General features: G+C 55.9%; 1 protein-coding gene across 1 annotated transcript in view; it reads right to left on the reverse strand.

The window, feature by feature from the left end:
- Window positions 1-1,912: 1,912 nt before the first annotated feature.
- The window catches only part of NR5A1 (nuclear receptor subfamily 5 group A member 1), a 55,266-nt gene continuing 30,772 nt past the window's right edge, over window positions 1,913-26,406 (reverse strand). Inside the window, exons 5-7 of the mRNA XM_075015338.1 lie at window positions 19,513-19,632; window positions 16,352-16,499; window positions 1,913-2,624 (exon numbers count right to left, since the gene is read on the reverse strand). Of these exons, the coding sequence (XP_074871439.1) occupies window positions 2,377-2,624; window positions 16,352-16,499; window positions 19,513-19,632 (516 nt within the window). The 3' untranslated portion in view covers window positions 1,913-2,376. The remainder of the gene's footprint in view (window positions 2,625-16,351; window positions 16,500-19,512; window positions 19,633-26,406) is intronic.

The following is a 26,406-nucleotide window of genomic DNA, read 5'->3' on the forward strand; positions in this document are numbered from 1 at the left end:
CCCCCGGCTGTGACCGTGCCCGCAGGGTGAAGGGGAAGGGCACCTGCCGCTGGGACCCTTCACAATGGGTGAGCTGGGGCTGGAGGTGGGAGACAAACTTCACCGGGGCACAGGCTCAGCCGAGAGATGGGGCCAGAGCTCGGTAGAGTCCGGCGCTTCCCTGCTGAAATGCCAGGGGCAGCCTCTGTCCCGCTTCAGTGGCATGACCTGAGCCCTGGCCTGGAGCCACCCTGAATGGGCTCTGGTGTGCCTGGCCACAGCCTGTCCATGGGCAGGGGCCGCCCAGAGCCACAAGGCCAGGCACCGAACACACGAAGCACAGCTTTAAACCCTGGGCTGGCGCCCCACTCCCCTCCTGCTGCAGGCAGGCCCTTCCTCAGCACTCATCCATGTAATGGCGGCCCTGCTCTGTACCTACCAAACCGGACTACGCAGTGCTCCAGCCTGTCAGTAATGTGCGCGGCCCTGCCCACACCGCTGGCCTGGGCAGCTCAGCACCAGGGCAGACCCAGCAGCCCTGCTTGGCATGAGGCCTGGGCCGTGCCCCCAGCCCACGTCCACGCCTGTGCTTCGCCCCGCCCGGGGGGCTGGTGCCTCAGGAGGGCCATGCATGGGCCCAGGAACAGCCTCTCGCCTGTCAGCTGGCTTTGCTGTTCCCAATTCCTGCCCAAAGCAATGGGGCAGGTTGGGCACCAACATTCCTGGCTTGGGGCCCAAGTCCAGCAACATTTGGGGCCAGGTCTCGCCTCCAGTTCTGTCCACCCTGGCCCCCAGTGCCTCTCACAGCCCCACTGCGGGGACAGTGGAGGACACGTAGGGGGACCAGGGCTGGGGGGGGGGGCACACAGGGTGAGTGCATGGGGGGGGCAGGTGCAGAGAGCCCCCTGCCCCAGGAGCTGCTGCCATAGGGTGTGCCCCAGGTAACTGCACAGCCCTCCCAAGCCCAGCCAGAGCCAAAAACCCACACACACAGATGCCAGCTTGGCCCCTGCACCCCCTCATGCCCTCCTGCAGCCAAACACCCACCCGGAGCCTGAACCTGCAACCCCTGCCCTAGCCCTGAGCCTGTATCCTGCCCAATCCAGCCCTGAGCCTGCACCCCAGCTCCCTCCCTTCCAGACCTTGCACCCCGCTCAGGCCAGCCCCCGACCTGCACCCCATCTCCCTCCATCCCACACGTTGCACCATGCTTAGTTCAGCCCTGAGCCTGCACCCCAGCTCCCTCCCTCCCAGAGCCTGCACCCAGCTCAATCTAATCCCCTCCCCCCCAACATAAAGCCCGCACCCCTATGCTCAAACGCCTGTCCAGTGCCCTGAGCCAGGCTGGGGAGGGCGTTTCTGGGGTGGGGAGTCTGGGCACCACCAAAATTCCTGCAAACCACCACCCCTGACTGCAGGAGTCCATCAGCCCAGACACCCCATCCCACAGGCAAACTGGCATGGCCTGGCCTGCCCACAGGCAGTGTCCCCCCCAGAGGGCTGGGAACAGGACCCAGGCAGGAAGGGGCTGTGAGTTCTCTCTAACAACCTAGGAGGACAGTGAGCGTTCCCAGACAGTGTGTCACCAAAGCTCTGCTAAGCAACCCCCCGCCGCGGCTGGTAATGATACCTGTCTCCTGACCCAAATTGGGACCTTCTGAGGCTTCCTGGGCTCTGGGGCACAACCCCCCCACACTCCCTGGGACACAGGACAGGAGCAGGAGCTAATGGCTGGAGCCATGCACATAAGGGGTCACATTTCCCCAGTCCACGTCCATGCTCCAGCATCACTGTTTTGCAAACTCTTCCACAAGGCAAGCGCCCTGCCCAGCCCCGCAGCCCCTCCACTTGCCCTCAACAGGCTTCACCTCCAGGAGGTGAGACCAGCCACTGAGCATCAGTGGGAGCAGCCCTGGCCTCTCAGAAGGGCAAACCAGCAGGGTGCCACGACCTTTATCTTCTTCCTTTGCAAATGGGCCCTGAGCTACCTTGGGGGCCAGGGCCAGGTCACAGCAGAGAGCTGCTGGGGAAAACAAGTCCAAAGGACCATAAATAAGTGAAAAGCCATTTCTAAGGTTTAATCCGCCACACCCTTGCATTTATGGCAAGCCAAACTGGGCTATGTAGAAAGGGGAAGCCCAATGCCCCCCACAGGGCGGTCCGCAGAGAACAGCTCGTGTTTGTCTTAGAGCGGTTAAACCATAGGTACTGTCTATTAAAATAGATCATCTGAACCGCCCAACAGTAATGGATAAACAGCATCACCGGGTGAGGCAGCGATGGCCCGGCCGTGCTGCTAGGCCAGCCCTCTCAGCTGCCTTCAGCCTCCTGGCGGCCTCCGGCAGGAACCGTCCCCAAGAAGCGCTGTCGCGAGTCTTTGGGCAGGACGTGCCACGCTCAAGTCCGCTTGGCGTGCAGCATTTCAATGAGCAGGTTGTTGCAGGGCACTTCCCCACTCAGGTGCTTGTGGTAGAGGTACTCCTCGGCCTGCACGCTGAGGGAGTGGATCTCAGCCAGCCGCAGCAGCAGCTGACGGAACTTGTCCGCGCAGTGCGGGTAGTGGCAGACAGTGTACTCCAGCAGTGCGGCGTTGGCTTTCTCCTGAGCGTCCTTCGCCAGGCTGTGGTTTTCCAAACACTTCACATCTGCAACAGGGAAACAGGAAGCAGTGCCTGGTGAACCGGCCCAGGCCATCGGGAGGGAGGCACAATGCTCCCCGCCGTGCGTCACAAAGAACTCCCAGGCCTGGGGGGCAGCACGCCTTCCAAGGGAGCCACTGCGCCTCGTGGTGGAGAGGTACAAGCCATAAGCCATCGGGAGGCACAATGCTCCCCGACAAGTGACAGGAACGAGTCCCATGGCTGGGGGCGTGGCACGCCTTCCAAGGGAGCCACTGCGCCTCGTGGTGGAGAGGTACAAGCCATAAGCCATCGGGAGGCACAATGCTCCCCGACAAGTGACAGGAACGAGTCCCATGGCTGGGGGCGTGGCACGCCCTCCAAGGGAGATGCCTGTGCCTTGTGGGTGCTGCAGGAAGTTGCCCATTAGTGGTGTTTTTCTCACTCTAAAGTAAGGGGAAATGAGGTCACCTGAGCGTGGCTGCTTCTCGCACGGAAAAGCGCAGCATGGCAGGGCCTGAAGACCAGCGATCCTTGCACCCTTCTGCTCTGCCCAGAATCACCACCCTGGCAATGGTGGGATGGTGACTGTGGGACACCACCTCAGCTGATCCCTGCTGGCTGCTCTAACGGAAGCTGGTTGAATCCACTATAGGTTGCACCTCTGAAGTCTGGCACTCTCTGGGCCAGTAATGTCTGTGGTCCAGCAAGGGCACTGGGGCTGGGTAACCATGGCTGGGGCTGGGACGTGACAGCCAGAACCGGGGAGCCCAAGGCCCACAACGGGGAAGCTGGCAGCCTGTGGCTAGTGAGCCAGGAAGCTGGTGGTGAAGACCACAAGCCACGTCCAGGACTGGGGAGCTGTGGGTGGTGGCAGGGAAGTTTTGGGGGCTGATGGGTTGGAGAGGGCCCACAGTTGGGAGGCAAGCCTGGGAGCAGGGCCAGAGGCCAGCGGGGGGCACTGACCTCCTCAGGTCCTGCAAAAGCTCTGGTCCAGAACTGCTCAGGCCCCAAGGTGTGAGGCAGAGCACTTCTGAGGCAGAGACTTCCAAACCCTAACGGCCCTGCAGGTGGGAAATAAAGCCCCACTGCACTGCAAGCTCCCACCAAACCCTGCAGGTGGGAAATAAAGCCCCTCTGCACTGCAAGCTCCCATCAAACCCTGCAGGTGGGAAATAAAGCCCCTCTGCACTGCAAGCTCCCATCAAACCCTGCAGGTGGGAAATAAAGCCCCACTGCACTGCAAGCTCCCACCAAACCCTGCAGGTGGGAAATAAAGCCCCTCTGCACTGCAAGCTCCCATCAAACCCTGCAGGTGGGAAATAAAGCCCCTCTGCACTGCAAGCTCCCATCAAACCCTGCAGGTGGGAAATAAAGCCCCTCTGCACTGCAAGCTCCCATCAAACCCTGCAGGTGGGAAATAAAGCCCCTCTGCACTACAAGCTCCCATCAAACCCTGCAGGTGAGGCTGTAGAGGAGGCATTCCAGGAAGAGCTTTGGTTGCTGTTGGGAAGGTCCAGGTTGAACATTAAGAAAAACTTTTTCCCTAGGAGGGTGGTGGGGCATTGGAATGGTCTATCCAGGGAAGCAGAGGAGTCTCCATCCCTGGAGGTGTTTAAGTCTCGCCTTGACAAAGCCCTGGCTGGGCTGATCTGATGGGTTTAGTCCTGCCTAGGGCAGGGGGCTGGACTTGATGGCTTTTTTAGGTCTCTTCCAGCTCTATTGTTCTATGATTCTTATGGCCCAGCCCACAGGCACTATTGGGGGGGGAGTGGGAGTGCATGCTGGCCACACGCCAGGGAACAGAACAGGATGGCAAATGTTCATCAAAGAGCCCATTCAAAGAGAACCGAAGCGGGACTGGCTCGGCTGCTTTTATGCCTGTTCTTTCCCCTGCTGAAGCACTTTGTGATGGAGGGAAGCGACTCACACTGCCACACAGGACCTGCCCTGGGCCAGGGTTTGCTGTTCACTGACCCAGCAGGCCCTGGCGTGAAAGGAGAGTGTGCAGAGGAGGAGGAGGGGGGCACCGAACCATGAAAACAGGCACGTCCCAGCAGGGCAGGATAGCCTAGTCCAAAGCAGGGAGAATGTGAGCCACTGACGGTGAAACCATTCAGCTTAATGGGCAGACCGGGGTAACTGAGAGAGAGGAGGGGTGTGTGTGTTGGGGGTGGGGGGGGAGTGAGAGAGAGAGAGGAAGTTCTGAGAGCCACAGACTCGGGGACCAGGAGCACGGAGGCTGCAGATCTAGAAAATGAAATTGCTCCTGTTCTAAGGGATGGGAAAAACCCGCCCAGGAACCTGCCCCTTGTTAGCACAAAGGGGAGCAGCCAGGTGACCTTATGGGCCTTTTCCTGCCTCCTTCCTATGAGCAGAGATGTGGCGGACACTGCAGAGCCCCGGGGTACAGCCAGGCTCCAGGCAACAGGGACTCTGCAACGTCCAGCGCTGCTGAATGGGTTAACGTCTGCTGTGCCCACCTCCATCTCACGCCACCACCACCAGCCTTGCAGGCCTTGGACCTGGGCGCGTGGCCACTTCCGAACGGCTATGAAAAGATCGGCTTAATTCCCTGCTAACCCCTGGTGTGCTCGACGTGACAACAGAGCTCAGCAGACATAGTAACCCTGAGCCTTTGTGCCTCGCCAGTGTCTAAACAATTCTCCGGTGACACCGCTGTTGCCTTGAACCAGCCGTACTGGCAGGCAAGGAGAGCACGCTCTGGTGCAGAGCCACCACCTCACGCTGGAGAGACAGCACCTCGCACACTCAGCCGCATGAGCTGCTGCAGACTGGCCCATCAGCTGCAAACCTCTCCGTGGGTTTGACAGCAACCAGCCCAGGCCACTGCCCTGCTAACCACACCTGGTAGACAATATGTCACACACTCATCTCTGCACACGAGGGGAGAAACACAAACACACACTGACTTCATTCAGTCCCTTCACCGTTCCCCGTTCACTCAGGTACGGACCAGCCGCCAGAGACCCCTCTGCTTCACGCTCAGCCGTGCTCTCCTGCACTGGGCCATCCTGCACCAGTCAGGCCCAGCTGTGGGGAGCCTGGTGAGCACGTGCTGAGGCCAGGACCACCATCCGGGGCATGAGGCCAAGCGCCTGCCCACCAACTAGTGGCACGCTGACAAAACCCAAGTGAGCTGCCCACCTGTCATCAGGCAACTGCTACAGTTGGCTCTGCGGGAAGGGGTGGGCTGTCTCGAGCTCAGCGAGGCGTGCAGCTCAACGCCCTGGCCTGCACTCCCATAGCACGGCCGAGGCTACGCTCATCAGCACCGTGCGTGAGCGATGCTGTCAGAGTGCTCACACGGCCATGTTCTGCCGATTGGAGACAGCTGTCCCATCACCCTAATAAAACGGCCTCACTGAACAGTGGGAGCTGGCAAGAGACGCCCTCCCTGCATGCTGTGCCCACTACCACCTACTCCGGCAAAACTTCTGTCCCTCAAGGGGGTGCTTTTTCACACCCCTGAGCAACAAAGGGGCAGCTTAGCCGTGGCCTTAGTCCTTCCAGCCAGCCCAGGGCTGTCCTATAAGGTGTTTTACTAGAACTCTTCCCTGCGGGCAGCAGGCTGCTATCACAGCCCTTGAAAATACAGACTGTTGGAGTTTGCCATTTGTGTTCAGCTAATTTCGTCTTTTCCCTCTTTGCAAATCCATGCAGCATCCGGGCTGCAAAGGCGCTGGTAAAACGGCACTAGACAAACTCCACGTTCTTAGACTACTCAGGAATTACCCAGTGCTCAGACCTTGGACCTGCTTACAGGCGATCAGGTGAGAAATGTGTTTGGCCGATGGACTGAAGAGGATCAGCTGCCCTTGGTGGACTGCAGCCACGCCAGCGGATACGTTAGGTCTGCCATGTGCAAGTAACCAGGAGACGGATGGGCCTCAACAACCGGCCAACCCACACAGGTTCAAGTTCAGATCAGACACTGCAGCTCAAACCTGAATACTGTGAAGCGGCAGAATTGGGTCCCGGTTTGGTACATGGGCTTTGGAGTGTCTGGGCCCAGAGGGCTCCCCCAGCGCAGTACAGACACTATTAGATCTTAGTCTGATACAGACTCAGCCATTCCCTGGCAGGGAGCTAAGTGCCCTCACGAGAGATCACCTCCAACGTCCGTAACACAAAGGACGCCGTAGGGGAAACTGATCAAGGAACGGACTGAACAACACTACGCAGGGCAAAGATTAGGGCATGAATTGCACCTGAGCTCATCCTCCGGATGGCAGCAGGGTTTTACACCAAGGCTGAACTTGGCAGAGAAGCAGAATAAGGGACTGTTCCACCCACAGGGATTAAGGGAGATGAGACGTGGTGATGGGAGACAAAGCCCCTTGGGACGTGGGGAGAGAAGCACAATTCACCAGGGTGTCATTCTGAGGTGAACAAGCTACTGAGCTTCCTCCTGGACTCTGCCTCCAACAAGCAAAATAAAACAAAGTCTGAGTAGACAGTGGCTGATAAGGGGCAGGTCAGGGAGTACTCGGAAAAGTTAAATATATCCAGCTCAGCAGGCCAGCCGGATAAGCACCCCAAGGCTTTTTGAGAATGAGCTCATGGAGTCACTGGATGCTATTACTAGAAGGGATGGAGAGCCAGGCCCAGGGGCTCTTTGTGCGGATGCCTATTTGAGTGAGGGTCCCTGGGACTGGCCCCTCTGCGAGGGACAGGAGCGCAACAGGTACGATGTAGCCACCCAGCGGTTCTCAACCCCCTGGGTCGGACCCACAGTGGTGGGTCTGCATGTGCATCACTAGTAGAAACAACCGCGGGAGGTTCTGTGCTAATTGTCTGGGCGGCATTCGAATCTGTTCCAGGCGGCTGTACAAGCGCACAGCTTACAGGGAATGCTGGCCAGGACTCTGTTTTCATGGGCTCGCCAGGGCTGGCATTAGTAAATGGGGTCCCAGGGCCAACTCCTGAGCTGTCAGTGCTAAGGGGCCAGGGCTCAGTTACAGACCCCCACGTGGAGCTGAAACCCTTGGAGCTTTGGCTGACCAACCTGGGCGGCAGGGCTTGGGCAGGCCCAGGCTCTGGTCCCCGATCCTGGGGCCATGTAGTAATGTTTGTTGTCAGAAGGGGGTAGGGCACAGGGGAACCCCTGAGCTCACACTTGATACAGCGTCTCACCCATGATCACTGCACCCGTGTTCCCAGCTGGGTTTGCTACGAGCCATTACCTGGAGTTAAAATTGGCCGGTGGACCCCCAGCAGAGCAGTGTCCCAGGCTGCTCCACCTTGCAATGGCCACAGCTCCCACAGGCCATTGGGAAGGTTTAAACGTCAGTAAATACCTCTACACCGTCTGGAGACAGGGAACCCAGCCTCAGTAGGTAACTGACATTTGGCCCCAGTTCATCAAAGCAGCCAAGCAGGTGCTTAAGGCTCAAAGGTCAGCAGGTGTTCGCGTGCTTTGCAGAACTGGGGCCCAAACTGAAGAGTGGCAACCTGTTTTTGGTAAGTCTCTGTCATGGAGCCCTAGTAGGCTCTGGAGCAGGCCTGTAAGGGCAGTGGCAGGACAGAAGCCCCACTGCTCAGCGCAGATGAATGAAGCCCACAGGCCTATGCCCTGGGGAACAATCCTGAACTGGCCAAGGGCTGGAAGAGGTGATGATCTAATGAAGGACCTTTTCATCTCCCAGTTCTCGACCTGTTGCTTTGTACTGTGCAGCCCGGTCACCTGCGCTCCTGCACACCTCAGCCTTGATCAGCTCAGAATTCCTTCTTCGCTCCCATGGCACATTTGTTCCGAGCGCGCCTGTCTCTTACATTAGAACATGTGTCTAGGGAACCTCTTTATCTGCATGAGGTTATTGTGAGTGTCATTTTTTTTTTTTAAAAAAGTAGTTATATTGATAAATGTCAAACCTATCCCCTGAGTTGGCTCAACAATAGCTAGTTCTACTTGATGAACTCACCTGGTTCTCAGAAAGACCCTATTCACTGGTTAATTGAATATTTGAATAATCTTTTCATTCCTGCAATGAATAAAGAATGTTGTCCAAATAACATTGACTCACTTCATTTAGAGACACTGCAGCGGTTGCAAAGACTCTGTCCTGTGACAAAGCAGCCCATCACACATACAGATATGCCTGGGATTATTTCTATGCCCTCAAGTGTTCTTCCTATTCACAGCTCCTTTTGTTTGGGAGAAGCTGCTGATAAATTGCAAACGCTTAAGGGAATGTGGGCTATAAAAGCCTCTCTTCCTCCCCTCCCCGCGAGTTGCTGCTTCATGAACGTAAGTCATGAAATCGAATGATAGGTCAATCCATTAAGGCTCTATTAAGCCCTTCTGTACAACAAAGCTAACCTGTGCTGTCCTCATAAATATTGCTATTTTGAGAAGCCCTAATTTTAATTAAACCTCTTTACCTGCTCAGGAGAGAAATCTATTTAGAACTCAAATGGCAGCCTCTTGTGTCTGTGGTGCTGGCTTTGATTGTGCTGTGGCAGAGTGGTAAATGTGGAAATTCTCTTGTTAAAGGCAATTACATCCTTCACATAATATGCAATCCTGGTCTCTACAGCTGAGCCTGCGAAGGGCAAATTATACACACAAAATGATGGGGTCTAAATTAGCTATTACCACTCAAGAAAGAGATCTCAGAGTCATCTTGCAGAGTTCTCCGAAAACATCTGCTCAGCATGCAGCGGCAGTCAAAAACGCTAACAGAATGTTAGGAACAATTAGGAAAGGGATAGGAGAATATACCAGAAAATAGCCTAATGCCACTATATAAATCCATGGTCTGCCCACACCTCAAATAGTGCGTACACTTCTCATCAGCCCCTCTCCAAAGAGATACATTGGCATTGGAACTGGTGCAGAGAGGGGCAACAAGAATGGTTAAGGACAGAGGAGAGCTTCCTTCTGAGGAGCCATTAAAAAGACTAGGACTGTTCAGTTGAGAAAATGGACAACTAAGGTGGTGTGGGGGCAGTATCCACGAGGTCTATAAAATCACTAATGCCATGGAGAAAGTGAATAGGGAAGTGTTGTTTACCCCTTCCCATGACACAAGAATTAGGGGTCGCCCAGTGAAATTCATAGGCAGCAGATTGGAAAAGAAGTATTCCTTCATACACAATGCGCAGACAACCTGTGGAAGATGTTGCCAGGGTACATGGTGAATGCCAAGCCTACAGAAGAGTTAAACAAAAGAATAAGTTGAGTTCCTGGAGGCTAGGCCCACGTCCACCAATGGCTGCTGGCCAAGCAGGTCAGTGTCCCTAGACTGTTGACTGCAAGAAGCTGAGACTGGAAGACGGGTTGGATCACCTGATAATTGGGTGGTTTGATTTAGTCTCTCTGAAGCTCCTGGCACTGGCCTGTGTTGGAAGATGGGAAACTGCCCTGAGAGGTACCAGGGGGGTGGGTCACCGTGTTAGTCTGTGTCCGCAAAAACAACGAGAAGTCCCGTGGCACCTAACAGGTATGTTGGAGCATAAGCTTTCTTGGGCAAAGACCCGTTTCATCAGATGCAACGTACCAGTGCTCTGCCAGGTACTGCTACCCTCCAAGATAAGGTGTGAGGATGCTCCTGTCGGGAATCTGCTATGGGCACAACCCATGTAGTAAGGTGGACCCAGGGCTATACCACCACAACATCTGCTCCCACTGAGGTGGGAGGAAGATTGGGGTCTCCCCCAAAAGCCTATCCCAGCTCCCACTGGCTCTGCTATCCCCAGCCACCAGCCCTTTTATTTTCCAAGCTGGGCTCTGTTTGGGTCACTCCCTTATCACTGTTTAAACAGCAGATTATCATATTTAATGTTCTTGTACTTTAAAACAGCCTTTTCCAAAGGAAACAATGGACAGAGAAGGTTACCAACGGGCTCTTGGGGCCAGGAGCGGCTCCTTCTCATTGGCTTTGGGCTCAGGCCTGCATCACACACAGCCACTCAGAAGCAGGGAAGCTGCCTCATGCCTCCCATCCCTCCCCTGCGGGATCTGGGACTATGTGTCTGACCACGGGCCGTTCACGAGCAGAGCCCAGCCACACCAAGATGGGACACACCGGACCCAGTGTAAATCAGCCGTATGTGCAGGGGTGTGGCCCGCTCAACAGCCCAGTTAAATACGAAACACCCAGATGTTAAAAAAGAATTCTCTAATTTTTATCAGGTTTCACAAATCCCCATGACTCAGGCCAGAACGCAGGAGTGGTACCAATTAGCCCTGCTTGTGTCATGCTCACTGATCTCTAAAGCGGTCTTCCTCTTGCTACAGCTAATCGTACACTTTTCACTATCAGTTACATCCAGGCAACCCTCAGGTGCACCCTCCTGCCCAGCACACACACCAGTGGAGTTGCCCAGGACAAAAGTGAGCCCATTGTCTCTGACTGCAGATGAAACATGGCTTTATGGGGTATTGTGGCTCATCCTCTGTCATGTCTCGCGCTGAGTAAAATTAGTTGATGGGCAAAGCAAACAGACCTTTTAAATACGCACAGCTCAAGTCCCTAACTGGATCAGCCCTCAGGCACTGTGCACCAAAAAGCTGCCCATGATACCTTGCAGACATGGGAATTTGCTCGTGTTAAATGCACAGCTGGAGAACTGTGCATGGCATTAAGTCCTGCAAGCACCAGGGACATGACCCAGTCCTCCAAGGTAACATCACACATGGGCTATAAATGCTAGGGCTGATTTCCAAAGGGCCTCTGAGACAGCTTGGAAATGGCACTGGTGGTGAGGGCCTAACTCCAATAGATTGGGAATGTGTGCAAGGTGTCATGAAAATTAATGGTGCACAGCGCACACCTTCTGCCACAAGGCATTCCAATATTGCCAATCCTGAGCGTGCAAAGATCACGGCCGGGGTCAATGCGCCCTCCATTTTTTTAATACCCGCAGGCAGAATAAATGTTGTTCTGTGCACCAAGGTGTGAGGAAGTGCACCACCAGTACAAACACAGGCTGCCAGCTGTGGGCACGCTGCTGATCAGCTGGGCAGCACCTGAGTCGCTCTTGGGGGGCTGCCCGTGTGCTTAGCTCACAGGTACCTTTGGTGGGGTCCCCACAATTAAGAGATGAGCTTCAAAAATCACAACTGTTTTTTAAAGAACTAGTATATGTGGAAGGTCTTTTTATTTTCTTTCTGGCTGTAGAGGCTTTAAAGTGCAGCCAGGCCCTGGCTTTAAGCTCTTCTCCATAGCGCTGAGCACTAGGAGCTGAGACGTTCCCATAAGCACTCACTTGGCTCCTGGAGCCGGAGCTTTAAGAAACGCCACCTCTTGTGAGGCTTGTGATCAAAACACAAGAGCTGGCAACTACCAGAGGGGTAACTAGTCCAGCCACAACAGACTGGGCATTCGAGAACTCACGGCTCTGCGGCGAGTGGGAGTGTAAGTGCCAGGAGGCACAACAGCCAGGCAGGTGCTCAGCTGCTCCCTCTGCCTGGGGAACCGGCATAGCAAGGCCATTGTCAGACACCTGCAGGGTCACCAGCAGCCCTGCAGCAGGGCTGGCTCCTGTAAGTGCCCGCTGCTCTAGTAACTGCTTGATGGCTGGGCCTCGAAAGAGGGATGGGGAGGCCCACACACCAGCCAAAGGGCAGGCAAGGGCTGTGGCCAGGCCCCCAGAAAATGCTGGGCAAAGCAGAGAGTGACTTCTCCCAGCCCTGCCCCATGCAGCCAGTGGCTGCTGGGGATATTTTGTCTAGGTGAGAAGTAAATATGTGAGTTAGGCTGGGTTACTTCTACTGTAGGCTCCAGGACGGTGGCTGTATCATGAGAAACCAGCACTTCCCTGCCTTGCATTCCTCTGACGCACATCCAGCCAGATAGGGCCAGGCCCTGCGCGAGGCTCTGTCAACACAGCTGTTTTGTACAGGCCCTATCAGCCAGCGTGTTTTGCTGCCCGCCGTAGAGGGCTGGCCACCAAAACAGGCCCGTTTTCTGCGAGGTGGGGAACAAGCCTGCCCCAGCCGCTGCGTGCGGCCCGGCTCTCTCCTCACGCCAGGATGTGATCAGCCGGGGGAGAAACGGACATCCTGGGAAATGCTCTGAGTGAAAGAAAAATATTTTGACTTTAAAAAATTCGCTGCTGAGCTGCAAGCCAAGGGAGGCGGAGGGGCAGCCGACTCAGCTGGTCACCGGGCCTGCTCAGCACCTTCCGGGATGGGGCAAGGAGCCGCCACAGGCATGGCTGTGATAATATCTTCTCGGGCTCCCCCTAGCTCCCCAGGTACTCTCGGAAGGGCGCCCCTTCTGGGCTGCTGTATTCACTAGAGCTGGGGCATGGCCCAGCCTCCTTCACCCAGCAGCTCTGCTGTACAACACGACAACATTTCCACTTGTGACTATTCTTTGCTGCCATGCAGAGCCCCATTGAAATGCATGGTCTTGCTTCCACGCGTAAAGTCACTCACATGCCTAAGCCAGGCAGGGAGAACTGTGAATAACTCTAGTCCGCAAAGCCAGCTCCTTATCCCCATCCAACTGTCTCCCTTTGACCTCACCTCCGCTGCACTGCGGCAGCCGCTTGTCACACAGGCTGTACCCAACAGATTGTTGCCATGTTTTTCACCTCTGTGCTGAGCCCCTCTGCTACCTTTCATTTCATACTGCAGGGACTATCTAGGTAGCAGATGCCTGTATACAGCTCCTAGCGCAATGAGGCCTGAGCCCTGCCTGGGGTGCCTAGTGGAGACTGCAACCCAAATAAATAGCACAGAGGCTCCAGCTGGTGAGAGGGGCACTGGGCAGAGCCGAACCAGTCCCCAGTCCCTAACTAACTCATACCACAATTCCCTGCCCCCATGCTGCTGCGGCTATCTGCCTGGCTGCTGTTCAGCGCAGGCGGTGCATGATCACATGTCCCTTGGGGTGTGCGATGCCCTGAACAGCACTAAGCCCTGCAAAAGACAAAGTGGGGTGAGCCCCTGGGAACCCACGATGCTGCAAATAAGCCCAGGACCGCAGGCAGAGGCACAAAGAGGGGTGCCTTTGATGAGCGTTCCTGCCCGTTGGGGGTCTGGTGATAAGCCACCTGACAAAGGGTTTGGCCCAGTTTGCTTTGGGTGCTTTGGCCGTTGCCAGCTCAGCAGGTTTATTTTCAGCATATTTGTCTCTGGCGCTCCCTGTAGACTCTACATCATAATCACCACTCTCCCCTCCCACAGACTGCAGATAATGGCAGGCTACGTCATTGCTGGGGGCAGCTCAGCCTAGGGCTGGCCAGAGCTGCCCTTCAGCTGCTGCCACCTGGGAGAGGCTTTGAAGGGGGCAGAGTACAGTGGGGATGTGCCCCACACAAGCTGCACCCAGCAGGCTCTTGGGTAGCTAGGCAAAAGGACACTGTGACCCAGGTTCTGTGCTGCTGCTCCAATCTGTAGTGCCCCCATTAGCCCACCCCGTCGCCTGCTGAGCAGCCTGCAGGAGCCAGCGGGAAGCAGCACTGCCCACAGACCCATTTTGTCCCATCCTCCCCCTCAGGAGCCAGTGCTGTGGGCCAGAGAAGCCAGTGGCTCTTTGTGCAGCGAAAGCCAGAGGTGTGAGCAGGAGCCCCCGCGACAGACAGCACCACAGGAAAGGCTCATCCACTGCACACCTCTGGCTGCTACCGCAGACCCTCTCAAACAAGGACGTATCGCTTGGCTCCCAGCATGGCGCCATCCCTCCCCTGTGGCATCCTCTCCTTCACCTCTGTGCCCATCACCATGGCCTCTGGCGGCATCACACCTATCCACCTCTGAGCGCCCTGGGCCCTGTCACACCGGTGCTCAGTCAACATCCATGTTCCCTTGTATGTTTTCCATCCATGTGTGGAGTAGATTTTTTACGTGCACAAAGGCCTGTCAAATGTGCACCCTCAGAAGAAACAAAACACCCGTGATGGGCGCTCTGCTAACCCGCCGGGCAGCACTGGCATCTCTCCTGAGCGTTTGCACAAGCGCACCCCTGAGCGGGAGCCCTGGCCAACACCTCGAGCTGCACTTTAGAGAGTGCCTGGAGGCAGCACAGTGCAGGCTCTGGCAGGCCATAGTCAAGTGCCCGCTAGCACCCGCTGGCCCAGCAGAGACCCTGGCAGATCTCAGCCCTCATGGGGATGATGCCCAGACAGCTGGTCTCCGCCAGCCTCCAGGACTTCACTGCTTCTGACTCTGAACGCTCAGAAGTGAACAGGAGCCAGGGAATTGCTCCAAGCAGCTCACCCCAAAGCAGCTCTTAATCCCAGGGCACATGCCAGGAGGAGCAGAGGGGGCTCATGGCTCTAGAAAACAGGCTTCCACCACCTAGCTCCAGCATACGGCAGGAGCAGCAGGCCCCAGCTGCGCGTCTCTCCTGACCTGGGGCGCCTAAGTGGCATGGAGACCTTCTAGTCCACCAAGTCACCTCCACAGCATGTGGCACAGAGCAGCTCTGTGCAGGGAGACAGACGCGCCAGCTCTGCTGAGCACTAGTGTAGTGGAGGTGGCCCAGGCAGTGGCTTGGGCTGGCCACGGGTTTGACAGGCTTGGGGTCAGCTCCTTCCTACAAGGAGTGCTAGTCCACGTCCGTCTACCTGCCCTGAGATGCACACTCCTGGCGCAGTGCAGATAGCCAGGTGGGGGCTGGGGCGGGCTGTTTCACCAAGCTGAGATCCTCTGCTGGGGAAGATTAGATCCCTCAGAATTACAGAACACTAGGACGGGAAGGAACCTGGAGAGGTCATTGATCCCAGGCCCCTGCCCCCACCGCAGGACCAAGTACCATCCGGACCACCCTTGACAGGTGTTTGTCTAACCAGCTCTCAAACAGCTCCAGGGATGATGATTCCACAACCTCCCCTGGCAATTTATTCCAGTGCTTAACCACTCTGGCAGGCAAGACATTTTTCCTAATGTCCAAACTAAACCTCACTTGCTGCAAGGTAAGCCCGTTGCTTCTTGTCCTATTATCAGAGGCTAAGAAGAATGATTTTCCTCCCTCCTCCTCGTAACACCCTTTTAGGTACTTGAAAGCTGCTGTCTGTCCCCTCTCAGGCTTTTCTTTTCCAAACTAAACAAGCCCAGTTCTTTCGTCTTCCCTCAGAGCTCAGCTTTTCCAGACCTTTCACCATTTTAGTTGCTCTTCTCTGGACCCTCTCCAGTTTCCCCACATCTTTCCTAAAATGTGGTGCCCAGAACTGGACACAGTTCTCCAGCTGAGGCTAAATCAGTGCAGAGCAGAGCAGACAAATGACTTCTCAAGTCTTGCTCACATGTCACACCCCGCTGCCTGCGTTGCTCCTGTGTGTAGCTCCCCCAAATCTCTGCTCCCAAGTACCGGTGCAGAGAACTCTTACTTAGCACCCGTCCCACCACAGCCCAAGATCGCTGGCTCTTTTCAGGGAGGATTGCAACAAGGAGGCATGTGTGTGCCTGTCACGTTAACCCATGTCACTGGAGGGATCACCCGGAGGGTGAAAGGCTTCCAGGGGCCACACTGCACTGGAAAGGCAGCCAGCTGAAAACCGGGTCACATTTGCCCTGCTGTGAAATGGGCAGAACCGTACTCCCCACGCCTCCCTCCTTGGCTCTTCAGGGCAGGGGTCTGTCTTTTACTGACTCTTCCCCGTGGGCCTGGCACAATGGGGCTGGATCGGGCCAGGTCTCTGTGCTTCTGTGCCACAGGTAAGTAACCGCTCAGAGCAGCACTCCCTGCTCACACCAAGGGGAGCCCAGCCGCTGGCTTTGCGCCCAGCCCAGCCCAGCCCAGCCCAGCCAGCAGCACTCAGCCCCAGCGGGCACTTACCCAAACTGAAGAGTATCAGGAACTTCAAACACACAAACTCTTGTCTATCCACCTGGAGCGAATGCAAGTGCAGGACCAGCTCCTGTGCCCTCAGGACCAGGTTGTTCAGGATGGACCCTGCTTGAGCTGTGATCGTCGCCATGTCCACCTGAAAGCACAGGACGGGAGCGGGGCTCAGCGGCCGGGAGCGTCACATGCTGCGAGGGCCTGGGCACAGTGTACACCCCCGGCGGGGGCGGGGGAAGCAGATCCCACAGTGTCCCTCCCCCGCCTCTGGGGACTGCCAGAGCTGCTCGTTGAAATGCCCCCTCTTACTCCTCGCCCTGGGGAAGGCAAATGGATAACTCCCCCGGGGGCTGGAGCCGGACTGGGAAAGGCGCCTTCGGCGAGAGTCCCCCTGCAGTGCAAGGCCTGGGCGTGGCCCAGCGGGTGCAGGCAGGACTGCAGGCATGGCGTGGCCCCACGCTAGCCCTCTGCACCGGGGATGAACACCCTGCAGTGACGTAGGTATCAGTACTTGCAGCCAGGCGGCCTCGCGGTGCTCCCCACCTCCGCCAGGAGCTGCTTGGAGGGACTGAGAACATCCCATCTGTCTGGCTGGATTATCCCGGGGGATGACAGTGGAGGGAGGGGCCCACACGACACCCTGGCTACCCAGCCTACAGCTCCTGGGCAGCGTGCGGCACGCATCAGCCAGAGGGGCTGGAACGGGCAGCAGTGGGGGCGGCCGGCTTGAAGAGGTGTCCAGCACACCGCCCGGCTCTGCAGCATGTAAATGGCTCTCAGTGCCCCCACCCCACCCAGGCGATGGATGTCCCTGACTCCCAGGAGGGCAGAATGCCAGCGCTGGCCTGTGCCTCCAACACGAGGGGACAGTGCAGCAGAACCGCCCGGTCAGGGTGGAAACAGCCCTTGTAGCCCCCAGGGGCTCCATGCTGCACACAGACAGGCCTGGGAGAGACTAACCGGGGGCAGGGCCTGAGACCACCCCGGGAAGAGAGCCCTCTTCTGCCTTGTCCTTTGTCTGCACTGGCAGATACAGAGGCAGCCGCGCAGCACCATGGCCGAGCTGCCCAGGGAGTAGCTGGCAGGGCAGGCTGGGAGACCACTGTTCCCATGGTCCCTGCAACACCTACTTGCTACCAGAGCCGCTCTGTTCTCACACCCGCTCTCTGTAAATACAGACGGGACTGTTGATTTTAATTGTGAGAAACGGCTTGCTCCAAACCTGGGACTTCTGCCCTGGCTGCGGCTGGAAGGCAGGACGCGCCGGCCGCCTGTGCACTGGGGGTGGCTTGGGTCTATCTCCAGATCATTATTGCTCCCCTTGTGCAAAAACAATTCCGGAACCCAGGAAAACAAACAGCAGGCATCTGCTTGGGTCAGCCACAGTTCACACCGGGGGCGGGCCGGGAGGGCCTACGCCAGAGGGAAAGTAAGACAAAAGTCACCCATTTTCCCGCCTTTGGGCTCTACATTGCTGGGACTGCTGAAACGATGGAGCTGGGACTTGGGTCACATGGGCTCCCATCCTGGAATCCCCCCTCCAAACAAGCTCCAGCATTCAAACCAAAGCAGCCCAAGTGGCTCAGGTCTCACACAGCAGCCCTGCAAAGGTGCTGGGCTGCCAGTGGCTGCCCTACAAAACCAGTTGGCCCAAAGGCTGCAGAGCCGCTTTGTGGCCAGGCCACATTGACCCTGTCCATCATTTTGCAACGCTGCTCACTCGTTCGGAGTGTGCGGCTGTGTGGCTGGTGAGCCGGGGGGTCAGAAGGCTGGGGGAGGTTCTGGGGTGAAGAATCGAAGTAACTTCCCATGGGACCTTTGAACTGGTCCAAGGTTCACCCAAAACTGAGCCCTACCCCCCGTGTCTCTAACCACAGAGAACTTGTCAGGGACTCTGGGTGTACAGTAATTTTGGGAGTAGTGACAAGCGATCCTGATGTCTAGCAGGGATTCGCCCTCACAGCCCGGCCCTCACCCCCACGGGCAGGAAGTTCAAAAAGAAATACTCAGCTGCAAAGAAAACGATCCCAGCCAGTTAATGATGACTGGTTCGGGCCCACTGAGCCCCAGAGACACTCCTGCAGCAGCCAGGCCGGCAACTGAGGGGCTTAGCACCAGCTGCTGGCTCCAGGGGACTCATCCCCCCATGCCAGTGGCAGGTTTCGGTGTTGGGAATTATAATTTACATGGTGGGGGAGATGCAGAGAGGGAGGGATGGAGGACTGGGCAAGCAGGGTATCTGCGTCCTCTGGGGGAAGCAAACAACATTCTTCTCTCCTCCGGCAAGTACAGAGTTCTCTTGGGGTTTGACGTACCCGTTAGGCCTGCTAGGAAAGGGTATTGGGAGGCTTGGAGTCAATTCCTGGTTGTTCTCCCTCCTAATGACCCTGAGCAAGTCCCTTTGTCTTGCTGTGCCCAGAGACCCTCTGTAAAATCAGGCTAAAATAGCTCCTCTAGTTGGAAAGGGGGAGATCTTTGGGGCAGGGACTGACTCTTGACTGCGTGACTGTGTGATCCCCAGGGCAGTGGGGCCCAGGACTGGGCTGGTGCCTGGACCACAACACACCCAAGAACAATGTCTGTATTTATCTCTTGCTGCCTCTGATCCTAGAGAGATGCTACCAGACCACAACTAGGACAAGGAAACAGGTGTAATACCAAGAGATCAGCTGGCCGGCACATGGTGCCTGTCACGTGCTTTACTTCTGGACTGCAAATGCTGGTTTTGACTGGGCAAGGAGACATTGGAGTTTCTCCTTTCACTGGGTAGAAACAAAAATGGTGACTGGGACTAAACAATAAGTGGGGGACGTTCTCCTTTGCAGAAATATGGCCTGTTTGCAAAGCCTGACATAAGCAGGAGACCCTGCCTGGCGCAGCAGCACAATTGCAAATCAGGTAGGAAGTGGTCCCCATATCGTCCAGCTCTGGGTAGTACCCCAAACCCCTGAGGCCTATGAGGGGCACGTGCTCCTGGCCTATTTCACTCCTGGGTCCATCACGCCATCCTCAGCAGCAATGCAGCCGGGTCCCTCTTCACTGCAAGTCCCCACCCTTTCATGCTGTTGAACCACAGAGCATCACAAAGGCTAAAGTGGAAAGGTGTTTTCTGCTGAACCACTGAGAGCTTTGTCCACTGAAGACAAGGACGTTACCTCCTGGCCGGTGACAAGCAGCAGGCTGTGCTCCTTCCCATGTTGCACCTGCCTGTAGATGTGGTCAAACACCAGCAGCTCACCCCAGCAGTTCTGCAGCAGTTTCATCTGATCGCCAACCTGAAACACAGGTGCAAACACAGCCTTTAAAGTCTGCTCACTAGCTAGCGCCGGCCACACGCTGCGCAGAGGAAGGTTGGACCTGGATGCAGAGCTGTCAACAGTTGAAGTAGTGGATAGTTTTGGAACGAGGGCACCCCCCCGACACCCCGCACGCAGTGTTTCTGCCGAGAAGCCAGCAGCAGAGTTCCCTCTGCTCTCTGACATACCCTTACCCTCACACCTGCAGCCCTTCCCGTCAGTGCCCATTACTGCATCGCCACAGGAGCGTGACCAAACCCCATCCTGGTTCCTGTCATCAGCGACAGGTGGAATTCACACCATCAGCTGCAAAAGCCCCTGTGGGAATCAACGTCAGGTTTGGTGAGGGCCTTGGGGCGCTTCCCAGCGCTCACCCTGCGGCCGCAATGGTGCCAAAGGAGTGCGCCATTCAGAATCAGGGCCACGCGTGTCCAGTGATCCCCAGCAAAGCAGAGCGGAGCAGTCGGTCAACTTCCCGTAAGTACTGCGCTGATCGCATCGTACACATCGTGTACAATGGTGCTAACAGAGACCACCTCTCCCACCTCCCCCTGCACAGGGTGAAACGGCACTGAGGCAGCCCATGCGCACTTCTATAGCTTCAAACGCACACCTCAGCTGCGTCTGCGCTTACACACCCACCATTACACATACGCCTTTGAGCTTTCCAGCCGTGCTGAGTTATGGTGCACACTGGGGAGATGGGGGCCTATGGGTGTGCTTGTGGGCTGGTGTGGAGGCCCAGGATGGCACACACACTGAAGGACCAGAAAGTCTTTTACATTTGCCAGCTGGAAGAAGGAAATGCAAAGCAAGTCGAGTGGAGAAGTGAACAGCAGCTGTCAGAAGTCAGGCCACAAGTAATCAGCACAGAAAGGCAGGCTGGGCCAGCAGACAGGGGGCTGGACTGTGACGTGGCAGTGCTGGTTCAGTCACCTGAGCTCCTTCTTCCTCGAAGGATGAAGGAATTAAGAGCTGTCCCAGAGTGCAGAGAGCTAAGAGTAAAAGGCAGCAGTTCGGCCCAGCAGAGTTAGGAAAACCAGAGCAGTCTGGTCACTATGATCCCCATGCACTGAAGTGACAATTAACAGCAGAGTGCAAGGCCCTGGCTCAGCACGGCCTCGCTGCAAAGAAAACCAGAGAGCTGCACCACTGAGTCTAACCCGACTTATTCAGCAGAGCGCAACAAGAGGCCATCTGCCAGCAGGCCACGCTGGTCAGTCACGCACAGCTGGGTCAGCTTGGTAAGCGGAAGCACTGTGATGGCACATCCTACTTTGGCTGGGAATAATTCCTCCTAACCCTTTACTTCAACAACCTCACCCGTGACACCACCACATTCTGCTGGGTTAATGCACGTCGGGGGCAAGGTTTGTACCTGGTCATCTGAGAGCGTATGTGGAGAGAAGCAGCATTCAGCTAGTGGCCCATGGCCTTCCTGTCTCTCCAGAACAGCCCATCCATGGAGCACAAGCAGAGCCAAAGAATTAAAAACCCACCTTTGTGTCTCCCCAGAGACTGAGGGTGTCTCCAGAAAGGCAGAAACTTCCCTCTGCCACAGGAGTTCATTGCAGATAGCAAAGCCCCTGATGTGTCACTGGGGGAGGGAGCAGGGTGCTGTCTGATTTGGTGCATGCGGTCTAGCCCAGCATGCCCTGTGGCGTATCACTATGGACGTGCTGGTTGCCAATGCACAGACATGGATTTAGCCTGGGGTCCCCCCATGCACCTGTTTTGTGGTCACTCTCCTGGTGAAAGCTGGCCCTTTGCAGAGGAGGCCTGTGGGATTTTGGGGGCACCCAGGCCTCCTCTGCAAAAGGATCAAGGGCTCAGGCTGCATCATCTATCTGCAGAGAGGGAATTTTACCACCTGGCAAGGGCTGTGTCTACACATGCCCCAAACTTCGAAATGGCCATGCAAATGGCCATTTTGAAGTTTACTAATGAAGCGCTGAAATGCATATTCAGCGCTTCATTAGCATGCGGGCGGCAGCGGCGCTTCGAAATTGACGAGCCTTGCCGCCGCGCGGCGCGTCCAGACGGGGCTCCTTTTCGAAAGGGCCATGAGCTCATGGGAATAAGGGGACTTCGAAGAAGGTGGCATCCTTTCGAAAAGGAGCCCCGTCTGGACGCGCCGCGCGGCGGCAAGGCTCGTCAATTTCGAAGCGCCGCTGCCGCCCGCATGCTAATGAAGCGCTGAATATGCATTTCAGCGCTTCATTAGTAAACTTCGAAATGGCCATTTGCATGGCCATTTCGAAGTTTGGGGCACGTGTAGACGTAGCCAAGGAGTGCTGGTGTAACTGCCCGCAGGGGGGCTCCAACCTAGGACCTTGGTTGCTCTGCAAAGGCACTGCTACAGCTTGAGACAAAGGCCAGCTGGCACTCAGCCTAGGCTGTAGAGGACACTTATTCTTTTCCTGTGACGTGGTCTAGGTACCACTCCATGGGACAGTTACTCATGCAGAGGTGTGTGGGTTACACTGGCAGACCTGGGCAGGGACTGACACTGACACAAAGCCAAAGTAGAGCACATGATCACCCACATTCACCTCTGCCCGTTGCACCCACCCTCAGGGAACAGAAACTCTTGAGCTTTTCACAGCCCTCCTGCTGGCTGGGCACATTCATCAGAACCCTCCAGGGGACCTTGACAATCCGCAGCGCCAGGCTTGGAAGCTGGGACCTGGGTGTGGACAGTCACCTAATAGGAAAAGGCTAACACTGGTAAGCAACACGTCCAGTGAAATGCTCCACTCCAGCCAAGGCTCCTGCGCTCTATTCTCAATGCTGGCAGCATAACTTGACAAGCTACACGGCAGGCGACAAGCCACATAAGCGCTGCTTGCCTCAGTTTCCCCATTTGGGCATTGCAGAGTATCTAGTAATACTGCTTTCCCCATCGCAAGAGGCTGCGAGGCTTAATGACCGTTTATCACAATAGGGATTAGCCACTCCCTATGGGGCAGCGCCGTAAGAGTGCACAGTGACTGCATTCTACCTGCAATCCACAGAGGGGTGTCTCTTTTGTATGCAGCCTGGCTAACATGGCTTGCAGGGCCTGCCTGCTCCCCTGAGCCTGCAGTGCCCCAAGCGCATCGCCAGTGCACCACGAACACTCGGGATACAACCCTGGGAGCTCTTCAGCCAGATGGCGCTGCAAGGTGCCAAGTGGTACGGATGTCACATTGTGCCCAGCAAGCAGAGACCCACCTGGGACTGTGGTGTAACGCAAGCAGCACACTGTGCTCCCCACTTCTCGCCCCCTAGCTTTGGGGCAAGTCAACTTGTTTCATTCGCACTCTTATCAGTGCTGCTTTTCCTCCGTATGGCAAGAATCCCACCCAGCCCGTACTGAATCTTTCACAAAAGCACTCTTGGCTGCAGGGAGCGAGAGAATGCGCCTCTGGCTTCACACAAAGGCCTTGTGTCTCCAGGGATGGTGCTTTGGCTACTTTTTAAATGAAAGAATACAGTGTCCATCCTTCCCTCACCCAGGCATGTGGGTGGAGACGGCCTGGTGTGCGGAGCATCACTCCTGAAGCAGATGTTAACTCCCTGACTCCCGGCCTCGAGCACAGGCTTCGGGCAGGGTTGGGGGGCCCAGCACTCATGCAACCCTCCCTTTCTGTGGGTTTGAACTGCATGTGCGTCCCTCACCAGCCACAGACTCCGCAAGGCAATGGCACCGCTCGGGTGGGCTGAACAGTAGTTTCAATCCCAGCTGTGCTGCAGGATCAAACTGTTCTCCCCATGTCACTCAGCTGTGAACCTCGGTGGCTGGGGCTTCGCTCAGGGACGTCCCCATTATGGATACAGGGGTTAGAGCCACACAGAGAGATCGCTCCATAAAACCTGCGACAAAGCAATGCCCACTAACACCAAAAGGACTCTTCATGGATGGCCATTCATAAAACACACCTGGTCAGGCCTTGCTTGCAGAGATCACAATCCCATACATGTTCTTCTAAAAGTTAAGCAGAGAGTTTTCTTATTTAATGCCAATGCTTTTCACATCAAGCACTTTATCAAGGACCTAACACGCTCTAGCTGGAGAGAACATATTTTCCATTTTAAAAAGCAAGCTGCTAACCTGTTCACACAACACAGTAACAGACATTCCAAGACCTGGCTAGTGCCCCAGCTGCAGCGTCAACAAGAAAAGGCCTTTATGATTAAATAAGGTTTTCTTTTGGCATGATCGGAGCACTCCATAAAAATCCACTGACTGTGATAAATGCTCTTTGGAAGAGGGGGCCAGGAGACGATGCAGAAGCCATTGCAGCTCGCACCACATAACAAATGACCAGAGACTGGGTGTTGCTATTAAAAGGCACAAATTGTTTAAAGGTCTAGGCAACATGGTAACCTAATGCAGTAACTTGTCACTACTTAAGGCTGAGGTTCAAAGCATCTATCGTGAACAATACAAATCCCTGAGAAGTTCTTCATGCTTCCTGAGGACAGCATGAAAGTTAAAAGCCTTGAGCAGTACTCAGCTGTGCAAGGCCACGGCAGGGACTCTAAGTAAGACGTCTAACAATTAATCGTGTTCCTTTAAGCCCATCTACCAACCTCGGGAATTGTTGCTGAAGTGCCCTGCGCAGCACTCTGCACGTTCCTGAGCATTATGCTGCAAGGAAGCTGCATTCTTCTGCAGGATGTGAAGTGAAGATAGAAAATGCATTAGAGACACTGTGGGGCCTCCCAGTGGGGCAGTGGCGCTGGCTTCCTCCTTCAGGGCCATTCAACAATCACTAAAGAGCTCTGGGGGGCTCAGTGACATGGGCTCACACTTTCAGCGAGAGCCGCAGGCGCCCACAGCTCTGGGGACACACAACAGCGATTCCACACCCCAGGAACTGCTCCAGAAAGTCCTGCCCAGCATTTCCATGGGATTCAGCCCCACACAGTGCTGCTATTCTGGGGAGGTGTGCAGCGCCCAAGGGGCAGAGGCTGGTGTGCGGCGCCCAAGGGGCAGACATGCAGCTCTCTCCTCACACCAAAAGAAAAGCTCCACAGCGCTGAGTTGCCTTCCCCACGCTCCACCCTCCCATCCTCCTCCTGTCCAGCCCAGCCTGGCTTTGCTCCTACTTCTGCTGTGGCTCTGACATGCTCCCTCTCCCGAACGTGCCGCCCACCCACCTCCCTTCACACAAGGCAAACGTAACCGAGTGCATGGGGCGGTGTGTGCAGCCCGGGAGCCTATCCTGCTTGATGCAGGGGTGGGTGGGACTAGCTGACCCATGCGCGGCTGTTGACAGACCTCTCTGTGCTCCTCCGGTGCAGGAGGGCTCACCTCAGACGTGCCGCAAGCCAAGAGGACTGAATCCCAGCCTGGCTCCATGCTGGCGCTGCACACAGCCAGGGCAGGCTCAGGAATGCTTCAGTGCACCGAGCCCTGGCAGAAGCCTGGGAAGACGAGGTTTCAATCCCAGCTTTCCTGCAGACTCTGTGTGTTGCTGGGCAGAGCTCCCGGTGCCTCAGTTCCCCCTCTGGATACCAGCCCCCACACCAGGCTGGTAGATACTGAAGCAACGGGGCCATAGACATGCCTGAGGCAGCTCAGAGCTCGGCCATCAGCAGCCTACAAACCAGTGGCTAAATCCTGCCGCCTCACTCAGCCTTTCCTGTGGTGCTTTGGCTCTGGAAGGACCTGAGCCCAAACACGGCAGCAAGGCAGCAGTGAATCTGGAGCAAAAAGCTCTAGCACACCTGGCTGGACACTCCACACCTGTGGTGGGGTGTCACTTTGCTTTTCTCCTTGAAGAAGCAAGAGGCAGAGCTGTAACAAGGGCAGGACAAGCCAGCCCTCACCCCTGGAGCAGCATAATCAGGGCACAGGCTCGGTAAGTTGCAGGGTCCTCCCCTTCCCTCCAGACTGCCTGTGCTGGCTCCCACCCCAGCCCAGGCAGGCAGCCTCTGGGACCTAAGGCATTCTCCCTCTCTCCCATGCTGTGGGGCTCTGCCCCTGCTCCAGGAGGGGATGGGGACCAGACTTCCCGGTCCCACACTGCCTTGTGCATTGGGCCACCCCAGCCCCTCCGTAACTAGGTGTCTGCTCTGACAGGGGACATAAGATTGCTGGAGCCGCTCTAAAGCTCACAACTTTACGATGAAACAGTGAGAAGTCCTGTGGCACCTTCTAGACTAGCAGATTTATTGGAGCAGCTCATGCATCTGATGAAGTGGGTCTTCGCCCACAAAAGCTCCTCCTCCAATAAAGCTGTTAGTCTAGAAGGTGCCACAGGACTTCTCGTTGCTTTTGCAGATACAGACTAACTTCGCTACCCCTCTGCTATGTTATGAGGAGTTTGCTGCACTAAAGGCGTGTAAAGGAACTGTACGGTAACTATTAGAATTATTTTGCCCTTCACTATATGCTCCTTTAGTTCCATTATCATTTGTTAAGAATCACATTTTATTTATTGATTGTTATTGGTTTAATTATCTATGTCAATAATATTAGGAACACATTTTACGATCTCTTTTTGTGATATTACCAGTGCTTTCTTTGTGCGTGCGTGCGTGTGCCGGTGCTTGGGGGCGCTGAGTACTGGCACCTCAACGGCCCCAGCCCTGGCACTGGCTGGGGATGGAGCGGGGTGGAGCTGACTGATGTCTTTTTTTTACAAAAACAGCCCTGCACGTGACTGGCCAGTTCAGCTTTGCTGGGGGTTTTCTCAGAGTATGAATTAGCGAACCAGAGCGGTTTGTGAATTTGGAGGTACGGGGCCCAGAAATAGTATTTTG

Source organism: Carettochelys insculpta, chromosome 21, assembly GCF_033958435.1.
Source record: "Carettochelys insculpta isolate YL-2023 chromosome 21, ASM3395843v1, whole genome shotgun sequence".
Classification (NCBI taxonomy): domain Eukaryota; kingdom Metazoa; phylum Chordata; order Testudines; family Carettochelyidae; genus Carettochelys; species Carettochelys insculpta.